The 14,193-nt window shown below is 42.1% G+C and overlaps 1 protein-coding gene across 1 annotated transcript; it reads left to right on the forward strand.

Annotated features, from left to right (window-relative positions):
- The first annotated feature begins 1,798 nt into the window (after positions 1-1,798).
- LOC104260568 (leucine-rich repeat and fibronectin type III domain-containing protein 1-like protein) lies at positions 1,799-14,164 on the forward strand. The gene is made up of 2 exons (XM_059833208.1): positions 1,799-3,174; positions 13,654-14,164. The coding sequence occupies exons 1-2, from the start codon at positions 1,799-1,801 to the stop codon at positions 14,162-14,164; spliced, it is 1,887 nt and encodes a 628-aa protein (XP_059689191.1).
- Positions 14,165-14,193: the final 29 nt, after the last annotated feature.

Below are 14,193 nucleotides of genomic sequence, written 5' to 3' on the forward strand. Positions count from 1 at the left end.
TACAAAATATTTTGCAGAGACTTGGTCAGCATTGCATACAACTAAAGATTAATCTCTCATAAGAGAATGTGTAAAATTGGTTAAAAGGTAAGCACATGGTTTATACTGAGTTTGGTGCTCTCTGACTTGAAGTAATAATACTGTAGAAGTCATGGGTTGATTTTAATAACTTCTTTGCCCTCTAAGGAGCTTTAAATTTGATCTAACCCAACTAATTTCCAGACTCTGCAACTGTGATACTTTAATTCTGTATCTTAAAGATCTGTTGCCCTGTAAAGGAGCTCTAGCTCATGGAAATCATTAAAGTAAAACAAAACAAAACAACATAAAAACCCTCCAAAAAAACCCCAAGCCCACAAACAAACATACCGTAAGAATCTGCTGACTTATAGCAAACTGTGCTCTTGTAATCAAAGGCTTCGGTAGTCTCTTTTACAGACAGCTGACTCAGCAGATTATGCGGCTGTCCCCACCTTTGTGCTAAACTGAGGACCACGTCTTGTGTTGCGCTGCTTGTTCTCAAAGGCAGTTGTTGATTATTTTTACACTGCATTTACCCACTATGTGAAGGAACCGTCATGTGGAACTAACTTTAATCAGCTGCGATCTCCAGGGTGCTGAAGCTTATATGTGAAGTAAAACTACGTGTGCTTATTTGCAAAAAGACCGCTATCCTTCTTTTGGAGTAGGATTCGCCAGCTGGAGTTTGGATTTGGGTTGTACCAGGACACTCGCATGAAACACATAGCTTGAGTCCTTTACGTTGCAGATTGGGAGTTTTAGCCTTCATGGTTGCTTGAGTCACCACACTTAATGTTTAGCAATTTTCCAGCCAGCTGGAGGTAAAGTAGAAACGAAAATCTACCCTTAGTATAGCAGGCAAGCACTTCAGATACAATGGGAAATAACTTGGCATACACAAGATTTCACAGAGATAATTTCATTGACCAAACCCATGTGCAATTACAAAATTTATTTTTCTAAAGCTGCTACCTGTGCTGCACAGAAAAAAATAGATACCTGTTTCTCTGATTGAACACAGCCTTGCTTTTCAGAAATGCCTTTGAAGGTATTTCTCCTTCTTATTTGCTGTAGAAGTTTTAGACCCCTGTGACCTCCTGGGGAAAAAACCCCTTGTCCTTAAAACGTGCATTTCTGCAAAGAGCTCACTGCTTGGTACAGGTAAGACTGAGGAGGGGCACAGATGAGCTTGGGGGGTAAGACAAAAATGTTGTAATGGTGAGGAGAGCATAATCACAAAGTAACGAAGTGATATGCAGGTTGAAATGAGGCTCTAGCCCCAGCAGTCGGATGTGCGTAGAGAGAGTTACGTAGATGGTACTTTTAACCTAAAAAGTCTTGTATATTTATTTGCTTTTTCTCCTCACATTCCTCTCACCAAGTATCAGCTTCACATCTTGCGTTATTCCACCTATTAAAGTACAACTGTCAACACTGTTGGTTGTGAAGAGCTGCTAGTAGGTAGATAACCCTGTTAGCGCATCCCAGAGCAGCAGTAGCGATGGACTGTTGCCGCACAGTCAATCTTAAGCGTTGCTGTCAGGAGGAGAGCGGAGCCAAACTAGCACAGAACTAGAAGCTCTTAGCTCTAAAAACATCCGAGTTAATATTAGCAGTTCATTTCATTATTGTCTCGAAAGGTGTTTCCAGTTTGCACAGGTGGACTTGTAATGAAAACTGCAGTGTAAACCTATTTCTAATGCCCACTTAAAATACATTTACATGGATTTCTTCTTTTTTTTTTTTTTTCCCCTTTAGGTCTGTTATTTTTCTTACGATGGAAAGGCTGGTTGTCTATCTACTGGTTATTAGCACAGCTGTGAAGGCCATGATGTGTCCCAAAAGATGCATGTGTCAAAACCTGTCTCCATCCTTCACAATTCTCTGTACGAAGACGGGGCTTCTCTTTGTGCCCCCCAGTATTGACAGGAGAACAGCAGAACTAAGGTTAATGGATAACTTTATCACTACGCTTAGGAGAAAAGATTTTGCAAACATGACTAATCTAATTCATTTGACACTCTCGAGGAATACAATAAGTCAAATCATGCCTTACGCATTTTTTGATCTTAAAGGCCTTCACGCCTTACACTTGGATAGTAATAGACTGACTTACATCAACGAAGATCATTTCAAAGGTTTAATTAACCTTCGGCATTTAATACTCAGTAACAATCAATTAAACTATATCTCTCCTGGGTCACTGGATGACTTTATCGAAACAATCGAAGACCTGGATCTGTCCTACAACAATCTCGTTAACGTTCCTTGGGAAACAATTGCCAAACTTTCTAATGTCAATACGGTCAGTTTGGATCATAATCTCATTGAGTTTGTGCCAGAGGGAATCTTCTCAAACCTTCACAAACTTGCCCGTCTAGACATGACCTCCAACAAGTTGAAAAAGATCCCTCCCGATCCTTTGTTTTCCAGAATACCCGTGTACGCCAAGTCTAAAGGATCTCCGCTGTCGTCCCTGGTGCTTAGCTTCGGAGGGAATCCTTTGCACTGCAACTGCGAACTCGTGTGGCTGAGACGCCTCACCAGAGAAGACGATCTAGAAACCTGCGCCTCTCCACCAGAACTGATGGGCAAATACTTTTGGTCTATTAAAGAGGAGGAATTTGTCTGTGAGCCCCCAATGATAACGCACCGAACCCCAAAACTAACAGTGACAGAAGGCCAAAGCGTCTCTTTGAAGTGTAAAGCTGTTGGCGATCCAGATCCCTATGTTCGCTGGATCTCACCCGATGGGAAGCTGGTCTCTAACACATCTAGGACGATTTCTTATGAGAATGGTACTCTGGATATTTTGGTTACTTCTTTGACTGACAAGGGCACGTTTACCTGCATAGCGTCAAATGCTGCGGGAGAGTCGACGGCTCCAGTCGAACTCCTCGTTACCCCGTACCCTAACCTTGCTAACAGCACCAACTGCGATAAAGACGCAGAGCCTGGCCCCTCAGATATTCTCATATCTGCTAAATCAAGCTTTCCAAATGAAACGAAGGCTCAGCAAGAGAAGGTGGTCGTGGTTGCTGAGCTGACATCGTCCTCTGCTCTTATCCAGTGGCCTTCTCAGCATCACCTCCCTGGGATTCGAATGTACCAGATTCAGTATAACAGTTCTGCTGACGACATACTAGTGTACAGGTAATGCTGCTCGCATACCCATGCTCAAAACTCTGTGAAGTAGGTAGTGGAAGTAAGAAAAAAGGATAGCATAGTTTGACATATTCCGTGTAATGAGTGCTATCTTGCAAGCAGTAACTGTAAATGACGGGATGAGGAGAAAACGTCTGCCTTAGACTTTGCTCGTTAAACTCCCGTTGTTGAGTTACACTATTAAAACTAATAATACATCTGCTTCTGTGCTGCCTCTTGAGTATTTCTAAACTCTTTACAGACATAATTAAGTTTCATAGTCCAGTTTAATGGACCAAGTGAAGCTGATGAGCAATATCTTAGTTGTTAACATTTCAGGAAATTGAGATGGAGATTTTAGTTACCTTTTATGCTGATTAAGTGTAATTATTTTACTTAAAAATATGGAGAAGAGAGAAAAAAATCAAGATGCCCAAAGTTGTGAGATGCCCAAAGCAACATTCTGCCTATATGGATATGACCTTACCATGTTAGGCCAAACCTTCAGCCTGTATTAGTCGCTGCGTGCTTCCTTTTCTCCACTTTTGTGGTGTCATGAAACTCACTGGTATGAATTGGACACTGCACAGGAAGTTTTAGGTTATGTATTTTGTGTGGATTTCATATTGGTCCACTGGGGTTTATTTGGTAAAATTTGCTTGGGAATAACTATTTGATATTAAGTCTTAGTGGGCAGTGTGCAGATTAAGTTTATAGCCGTACCCCCGTGCAGGGGTCATTGAGTTTCTGATTATCTGCCTTTCTGTTTATAGGCTTTACGCCTTTCTCTTTACAGGCTTTTGTTTGTGATTAACTGGGGGTGGAAGGGATAGGGAGGGGTAGAATGACTTTAAAATGGGAGCTAGCATTTGATTCGGATTTAATGTTTCATAGTTGTGCGCTTCATAAGGATGATAATTTCTTTAAACTGAGTGATAATGATTCTTCTAATGTAATGCCACTGGTTGCACTAAAGTTTGGAGTGGAGTAAGCGAAAGGAGAATGACATCTAATAGCTTCAGAAATAGACCTGAAAGTTTGGGTTCAAAAATACTGCTTTAGCAAGCAGTCCCCTAAGGAAAGGAATGTAGGATAGTTGTTCCACTGGGATTCCTATTTCAAATACCTACCATTGCAAGCAAATTCTTGTAAAAAAACGGAACGGTGTATGAAAATTGCGCGAAGTCCTTGAAATAGACGTTTCACTTTACAGTCACTTGGGATTTTCAGAAGTCTCATGTTAAAATGCCCATCGCCAGAGTCTCTTTGAGGAAGGATGCCATTCATCCTCCCGTTGTCACGGCTACGAGCTAGAAAGGAAGCAGGAGGACTCGGTGAGGGTAAGCAAGGGTCTCTTAAGAGGGGGTGGGCGGATGCCTTGTTGGTATCTGACAAGGATGGTGAGGAGCTGGCTGGAAGATGAAGCCTCATTTACTTGTCAGCTGTGAGAACATTTGTGACATTGCTGTTTGAAAGAACCACAAAGTTGCGAAATGAAGGGAAATGTGAAGCAGAGATGTCTCGATAGCTGTGACTGGGGTTTCTAAAGGGATTTTATTCAGTTCTCCCACTAGAAAGTAAAGTGAAGCAAGCAAAGTGAGAAGGAGGTAGAGCCAGTGGGTGCATCGCAGGCACAGCCAGTAGTGTAAGAGAGTTGTTTAATGGGATTTTTCATCCTTTGTCATAACAGCTGGTGAGCTGAGTTGGCAGCCTTCTTACAATTGCAGCAATTCATTCTCGATGAGTTTAAAACTTCCAGACTTCCCAAAGACTGTAAAAATAAATGAGTGACTCAAGTGGTAGCTTGTTAATAAATCTGTAGAGTTGAATACTGCTGCCGCTGAATGGCCTTGTCCCTAAAGAAGAAATGGGGAAGAATACTATGTTTCCATGCCCCTTTCTCGGCCCAGATGCCTGTTAACCAAGAGGCTCGGGTTGGTAACAAACCCATAAAATACTTGATGCTTCAAATTACAGAGCAGCAATTTCAAATAATACAATGTAATAGACTGTAGTATAATGGGCTTCTCAAAGACGAAAATTCGTGTGTTCTCGTTCAGTTCCCACAGTGAGTAATCATCAAATATAGATTCTTAAAGGAAGTTTTGTGCTGAAGTGAGAGGAATGATAATTGGGCAGCAATTCTGCATTTGCAGTTATCTGAACAACTGCTACTTCAAGTTACGCTCTAAACATCCGAGTGTTTTCAGTTGAGTGCATTAATGCACAAAGCACAACTGGAGAAACAGGAGTCCCCAGATTTGTTTGCTGATCCTTTGCATGGTCAGGACCTGTCTCACACCCTCTGTTTCTGGTAAGGTATATAAACATCTGTTTCACGGAGTCAGTCTGTTGACATATGAAGATGTAAATAGATGTGTAGTAGCATCCAGTAGCACCCAGCAGTGGCAGCGCTTCAGTCCTGCCAAAGGAGTTTTACAGAAGGTGGAAAGCTTCCTTCTACCTAGAGCATGCTGCGTAATTTATTTCTGGCAGGTGATAGCTCGCTGCCTGGAAAAAGTATTAAGCGGTGCAGGATGCATCAGAAACCTGTCGCTTCTGTCAAGTTGAGCGTTACCACGGGAAAAGCAGTTGCTATGGCAACTTTGCTTTATCTCGAGAATTTAAGTTGCTCCTTTGACTCCTTTATTTTTCCTCACCTTTCCATTTCCTTCTCCCTCTGAGTAGGTATTTGTGGATAAGTGCGTGTGCGTGTTCATCTGTGCCCGTGCTAGGGGCCTATGGAAGTAAAGGGAGGGAGATGATATTCTTCCCAATTTTCCCTTTAGACTGTGACCAAATTACCCATTCATGTATGTAAGAATAATGTACGCGCCCTGCACATGGTTACGCCGCCTGTGCACACTTGCACATAAATGTACCATAATTGCTCCTTGTTGTTCCCACTTTGGGAGATTCACAACACATAGCCACACAGCGTTTTTCCCGGCGGTGAATACGGAAAGGAAAATAGGAGTTGTGCTTCTGACTCCGCTGGTTATTGTGTTGTCTCAGGTGAGTCACTTAACTCCTCTCTTTCTGTGAAATGGAAACTATCGCTCTGACCTATCTCCTGGGACAGGGGTTAGCAAAACTGAAGGCAGACATTAGTTGCGGAGAAAGAAAATTGCATCAGAGTGAAGCATCTGGCAAGATGAGTAGCAGCAATCCAGAATCAGTAAATTAAGGTGCAGGTAGCAATTTGCGGAAAGCATCAATATTGAAAGTAAGAGCCTTGTTTGTTTTCAGAAGAAAGGTCGGAAACTGTTGTTGTACAGCCATGTATACAGTGAATCAAGAATCGTAATAGCCACTTTGTGCAGCTTTTCCTTCTCTGAGATATAAATGGAGCTGTATTCTTTAAACAGCTTACAGTCTTGATGCTGATTACAGTTCCTGTGCAATTTGGACTTCACGATGCTATAATTTTAGTTTAACTGTCGTTGCTCAAGTCTCCTCAGGTTTCTAGTGCTAGTCGTGGGGAAGAGATATCAGCAGAACTGACCTTTCGATACTCCAATAGTAGTGATGAATACTATACAAGCTTTAGAAAGCAATAACTAATCTGGGAGAGAAACCATGCTAGCATTTATTTTTTTTGCTGCTTTGTCATGATGTGTGTACGTGTTTGTGTGTACGTCTAGATGAAAATGCACCTCTTTTTTATGCTGATATGGTTCATATGTATCTTTATGAAAATTACTCCCTGCATTAGGTTATGGGATAAAAGGCTCACCTCCACAAGACCCTGGGCCTCCTTTCTCTTGTAGCCTCCCTCAGTGTGCAAGAGAGAAGTGGGGGCAGCAAGCGATGCTCAAAATCCCCTGAAGGGAACTGCAAGTGCTCCTATTTTGTCTGCCAGTGCTTCCTCAAATGGCCAGCAAACTAAAAAAAACGTGATTCTGTGTTTCTGAGCTAGGCTGGATAAACTTCAATTTGTACCGCAGTTGATATAAGCAGTAGATTACTAATGCTTCATAATGATCTGATTGATGTCCTACTCAATTAGAAGCTGGATCTCATAACATCAAAGGCAATAGTCTCCTAAGCATTGAATTTAATCTTTCATAGCTAGTGATCATCTAACTTTAATTAGCTGCAACTACATGCTATAAATTAGAAGATGAGTATTTAATAGTGATGCTTCTCTATAGATAATTGAGAGACTATATATTGCATAAAACTGCTGATAATATGTCCGTGTTTTCTCTGTTGAGAGAAAAACTTAGAAATTGAGAGGCAGACCGCTTTTAATACGGAGTACAAAGTACCCTTGTTTAAAGGGCAGAGCTGTCACTCTTGGGGAAAAGGTGATATATTGCCAGATCAATATAGCAATGATTACATCTGTTGCATGAAAAGCAGTTGGAATCAGCCACACTACGTCTGCTCAAAAATTCTTAAATTAGTTCAACGCAGTGCAACGGAAAGCCTCAGGACCATGCTAGATTTCAAACAGTGAAGTTTGAAAGAGGTTTTATATAGCTCCTCATCAGTCAGGAACGTGCCACAAGACTTGGTGTTTCCTTTCTGTGTGCCCTTGACACTCCGGACCTTGCACGTGCACTGTGAGGATGGAATCAGGTTTGCAGGTAGTGCAACATGCCTCTCAACCGGTGGAGTTGCCGTGTGTGCGTGCAGTAACTCCAGCGGTTTTGGAGTACGTCGGGATTACTGTGGTTATCCAGCAGGTCTGCACACGAGCGGTGGCTGTTTGTCTGGACTTGAGGAAATCTTGGGCAAATGGTCATATTTGCATTTCTTCACCTAGCCAGCAGACTTTCCTCAAAAAAAGAGGACATACCAGTGGAAGTCCAGAAATACGGGAACCATCTGACACCTGCAAATACAGCGGGTCACATGATTTGTCACTCTTGGGCTTTAATTTCGGTAGCTTTTTTCCTTATCTTTCAGCATAGCAGTTGTCATGACAGTTTCCAGGCTTCTTCAGGGAATTTCTCCTCGGAAACCTCTTCTTCAGGTTTCCCTTTATGGGGAAAAGCCTTACTTTCTCATAGTTAACTGGGTACTGAGTTAATTGGGATTGCCCTTACAAAGCTGGAACCCTCAAACCACAGAGGTCACTTCTCCATTGTCGTTCCCCGCCTTCCCACACCCTCATGATTGTTGTTAACGAAGCTGCCCAGTGTAACCTCTCACTTTGGCACCGATTGCTGCTGGAGCTTCATCACGGTTTATGAAAATAAGACCTTGCAGATGCAAATGATGGATGGTAGTTGTTGCAGTATGGAGAGATCATTCAAACATGAAATATCACTGTCTTGTTTCCCAAACATTTAAGATGCTGTGCTTTTTTTGGAAGAGGAAAACATCCCTGTTTCCTTTGGTACTGTTGATGCAGAAGTATGCTTTTTTTTAAATAGTATGAATAAGAATCAATTGCTGTCATTGCTTCTATTGAAAATTTTGGCATGATTTGTGTGAAAGCTCTATAAATAAGAAACCTGCCATCAATGCTTCATAACTGTCTACATCTTCTGGTGCATGGTCATTTCATTTCCAGACTGTGGCATCAACCACGTGAAAATAATTCTTTTGAAAAATGCAGCCAGTAGCCTGGGTTCAGTAACGGTCTAGGATTTTACACTGTCTTAGAATGGTCTTTGTTGGTGGTGGTTTTACCTCCACAGATGTCATAAATCATATCTGGGTGTCAGTGGGTGTTTCTGTGAAAAAAACCAGACTCTATAGTGATTGCTTTTTAATCCCTTTAATCAGCGAAGTAAACTGGGTGCTCAGGAGTTTATTAACAGAATTGGTTCAAAAAGACCTCCTGTCATCAACACCTCAAACTCCCCATCCCTTCCTTTCACCCCCACCCTTCCCCTCCCAGTTGAACAGCTGAAATGGCAGAAAAGAAATTGTTTTTCAAACCTTCGAAATCGTGGTGTTGGATTGGGGGCAGAGGGGTTGGCCAAAGTAAAAGTGATTAATTCGAGGCAGTCGGGCCACAGTATTAGATTTTCCTATGGGCAGCATCATTATCAATTAAAGTCCAAACAAAAGACTCCATCTCTATTTTGAGCTGCTCAGTTTATTTTATTGTTGTTGACAACGTTGCTAGGAAATATTTCCAATCTCACAAAACGGTGTTTTGTCAGAAGTTTTGTGAGCAGATTTCACAGTTGAGTTTTCACCAAAGGGCTTTACTTGTTACTGGCTGACTGCAGATGGCAGGGGAAACGCTGGCACAGATTATGGTTTATAGATGTTAGTGCTCCTAAACCAGTTACATGAGCACTGTTCCTTTAAATCGTTTAAAGTTACTGTTTGGCTATTGAACCCTTTGAAAGATGGTGCTTATGGGCCAACGCCAAGCACAAGCAGACTCTGTGACATTAGAGATATAAGAAAACAGGTAGCGTACTTTCAGCTACAAAAAAATGATTTGACAGAATTGTGTCTAAAAACCACAGTTTCAGCAGGTTTTATAGGTAATAGGAAGCTAGCACCTGATGAAACTCTAATGTAAAGGAAGGGTTTTTTTGAGAAAAGACTGATGGGTGGTTATTGTGAAATAACGTAACTACATTTCTTAAAGAATTAAAAAAAGGTCAAAAAGCCCCAAAAGAATAGCAAAATAAAAAGTTTTTGCATCCCCGGAGATTTGAGAATCTCTGAGCAGACATGTTTTTTGGTTTCTGTATCGCTACTGTGCAACGTCTTTCATGCAAACTAATTATTTAAATCAATGTCTTTGATTGCTGCAAGCTCTGAGTTTGAGATGGAATACTTCCACTGAGAGGGTCATAAGCTTCACCCCACTTAAGAATCACAGTGCCAGTCACTTGCATTGTCAAGGATCATACGGCATCCTGAATATGTCTCGTAAAAAATCTACAATATAGTCAACGCTGCTTAAAATATTGTGTCAAACTAAGTGTTAATGGAGGTGTTTGTTCTGAAGATGCCATTTTCTAAACTGTAGTCTGAGGGTTCTGGTAGGATGATAAAGCTTTCAGACGATAGATACACTTGCTCCCAATATCTACCCACATGCTTTCTGGCCTTTCCTCCAAGTCCTCGCCATTCGCCACAGCCTGGCACTAAAGACCTACCTAGTCAAGCTTGTGCTAATTTGTCAAACTGATTGAGTTTAACCACTATTCGATCATTTACAGCATTACTGAAATATAGTAAATATGGTATAGGGAAGACTATACTGCAGACGTAAACGTTCTACAGGCATAAGCGAGAAAACATGCAGAGGTTAACTACTGACATGGCTCTAGGCATATTGCCTACTCACTTGTGAGCTGTCCTTCCTCATTTGTAGAGGGTTCCTTGAAACTTCCTAAATATGCCAAAATAGCTATCTTTCCCAGGAGACATGTCTGTGAATAACTGCTTAGCCAGTGAAGAATCCTTATCTTCTACCTTATCAAGACTATAACGCTTCTCCTTATCCATGGAGCTGAAAATAGCCTTGTATTACCAGAAAAGCTGATAGAAATCAAATATATATTCGGTCTTATTCAGCATTTGTACAGGTGATTTGCACAGAAGATCGGAAAGGCCTTCATTTAGAACCTCCTCTTTTTGATGACAGTGACTATAAAAGTATTTCAGCAATAGCTGGGCACGCTGTAATGCAGCACATGCCATACATAGCTATCCATGGTAATTAGTCAAATTTCAATACCGAACTCTTCACTGAATAATCCTGACAGTAATGCAATGCAGAAAGTTGTTTGAAAGAAGAAAAGCGAGCATCAAAGGCTGCTGAATAAGGCAAATAATATGGACATTAAGCTAGAAAACAGTACTTTGCATAATTTTTGCAATTACACCTCCCTCTCACAGAGGGGCCGACTCCTTAAGACTAGAAAGATGCTGTCTGTATGCTGTTCCCTTCCTATTGCTGTTGTTTAGTTGGTCTTCTAAACGGTGCCTTCTTCTGCGGAGGCAATTATCTATGACATCCCTTAATTTTTTGCGTATTTGTGCCCTGAGGTTTGGTGACAGTTTTGTTGATGTCAAGCAATTTTAGACTTCGTGCTACGTAGTTGCCAGCAGTATTCTTCTGGGAGGCATGTCTGATTTCAAAGCCTTTTAGTGTTGAAAGCAGGCAACTAAATTCTCTGTCTTCTCAGTCTCACCCCTTTGTACGACAAGCAAGAATCTCCTGCTTAGTTTTGGTGTAACTTGGTGTTTGAACTGAGGGAGGAATGCAGTCCAATCTGAGCCATGGTGTTCTCTTGTCGTTTTTGGCCACTGTGAAATGTGGCTGAACAGAAGACTGAAAAGTTGATTAGATATTAGTCTGATAACTGGTAACGGTATATGTTTTAGGACGGTGAATGTCAAGGCACAGAGCAAACTGAGTGGTGCTCTGCGGAGCATGAGCCACACCTGCCAGCTGAGCACTGAGGGCCACGTTCACGTGGAGAGTGTGGAAGAATCACCGTCTGCACAATACCAAAAGTTGTACCTGGAAAAGCCAAGGATCGGTGAATTGCTTTCTGGGGTCCCGGTCCAGCGAGACACACAACCTTGGTGTTTTCTTTGACGCGGTGTCACGTTATATAATGACATCGCTGAATGAAATTTGTGGAAGAAAGAAAAAAAGCAAGGAGCACGACATACTTTGAGGATTCAGTGGTCAGCTGGTATAGGAGATGTATAACTGTAAAGCAACAATCACGACAAAACGCTTGTTCCATAAAGTAATGCTTGCATGGCAGGGAAGGGATGAGTGTGTTGTTAATGCTTGCAGCTGGGAGACCTCATTCTGCATTGCCTGCACCCTGAATGAATAACGGTGGCCATGAGGAACTTCAAGGGCTTGTTCTGCTGGTCTGCAGCGGTTGTAAGCTTTGCACGTTTCCTCCTACGTTAATGTTGGACTAAATTTCTCATTATGTACACGCTAGGAGTTGTTAATGTCGTTTGGATGTCTGAATTTGACGAATCTTTATGTCGTTTTCTCTCAAACCCTGTTTTTCCTGCAGTAAAAATCTCGTTAGCCTTAAAAGGCAGCACGTGGCCAGATTCTGTGGAGGTCGTGAAGCTGCTGTTATAAACTAGGACCGGGGCAAAGGTTATGAGTTGCGGTTTGGGAAATTCAAATTGGACATTAGGGGAAAAACACCTACTCGGAGGGTAGTTTAGGGCTGGAATGGTGCCTGGAGAGCTCATGGAAGGTTTTTCAAGTTGTTGGCTAGGCAGAAGTGTGGTTGACCTGACCTACTGTTTGTGATAGTACTGCTCTGCGTGGGAAGCTGGGGTAGAGATCTCTGGGGGTCTCCTCCTTTAGTGTTTCTATGAATCTGTGATGGTGCGTGTACATCGACAAGGGAGTGGTTTTATTTTTTTCATAGTCACGGAAATTCAGTTGTTATAACTGAAGCGGTAGCAGCCATGTGTGTGGAGAATGTTCTTTTGAAGGTGCAGCTCTTCTCTCTTTCCAGCCTCAGCACTGTATGGTCCGTAGTCCCACGGATGACTACTTGGAAAAGACTGTATGACAAGTGGTTAGTCTTCTCCAGCACCACCTTTGTGGCCGGGAGAAGGCCATGCTCCTGCCCACTATAAATAGATGTAGTTTCACTGACTCCTCTGCAACAGCACTACTTTACTCCAGTGAGGAATATCTGAGCCAAACATATGGAGAGCTGGTCTGCAATGGGATATTGCGATTCGTATGGTCATGACCGGGGTCTGTGGGAATTTGTAACGTAGCATATAGTTTTTCTTTTGGGATCCTTCTCATTTGTCAGTTTAGGACCGATGCTACTTTGCGGTAAAGGAGTATTTGGAATTGACATTAAACAATCTCAATGTCAGGGGTGCATCAAGGTAAGGAAGTCAGTATGTACTGTTATTGGGCTACAGAAGACACCACTTAGTTGCCAGCGCATACACTTTGCTCTCATTGTTCTTACCGGTCACCTGATTACGAGACACTGAGCATCCCAGAGCTGTTAGAAGATGGAAATAAGGTTAATCTGTGGATCAAAGGTTTGCATCTGCCTTTTTTCCTTGAACTTCAAAATGTGCTTCCCGTGGATGTAGAATTACTAAAATACATTTTGAAGTGCTTAATTTTATTCTTTTCTGCCATTTAAGTCCTTAAGTCTGCTCCTTCAGTTATGTTTTTTGAAAGGCTGACCGTATTCCATTCTGCGTAGGGCATGTTATGCCCTTTTATGCTGAAACTGTGGAAATTTAAGATAACGCAGATCAAAACAATGGATCAAGTGGGACTTCTCCTCTGGCCATTGGTAAGCGTGTGCACTCTAGTCCGTGTTTGTTTGAAACGGCCAAGGTAAAGACACTGTCGTTGCTAAAATCTGTATCTTCCATCCCTACCGAGTAACCTAGGGAATGCTAGCTTTTTGCTGCTTGTTCCGGTTGCCATGTGCATCTTCTGCTCTGTTAGTTTCCTTACAGTGGCACTGATAGTCGTAAGAGTTCTCCTTAGGCTCGGTCAACTTGGATGCTTACGGTACTCATTTTCTCTTCCAGGATGATTCCAGCTGCTAGTAAATCCTTCTTCTTGACTGATCTGGTTGCAGGACGTGAGTACGACCTCTGTGTTCTTGCTGTTTATGACGATGGATTGACATCTTTGACCGCAACCAGAGTGATCGGATGTGTGCAGTTCACAACCCAGGAAGAATACAAACAGTGTCGGTCCCTCCACGCGCAGTTTCTGGGAGGAACCATGATCATCATTATTGGGGGTATCATTGTGGCTTCAGTTCTTGTTTTCATCTTCATCCTCCTCATGAAATATAAAGTCTACAACAACCACCACAAAAATAAAACTACTAAAGTTAATAATGTCTGCTCTCAAACCAATGGAAGCCAAAGTGGCTCGATGGCTCGATCCACTTCTAAACTTGCAGAGAGGCGGGAAAGCTTGCACCAGGAATGCTCGGGCTCTTCCATCAAAGGAAAAACTGTTGTAGATTTGGATTGTGAAAAAGTGACTCCAACCAACACAACCTTTTTAACAACTGATGCGTTATCTTAATGGCCATTTGATGGAACAGGACACACCAA

Source organism: Gavia stellata, chromosome 42 (assembly GCF_030936135.1).
Source record: "Gavia stellata isolate bGavSte3 chromosome 42, bGavSte3.hap2, whole genome shotgun sequence".
In the NCBI taxonomy this organism is placed as follows: Eukaryota; Metazoa; Chordata; class Aves; order Gaviiformes; family Gaviidae; genus Gavia; species Gavia stellata.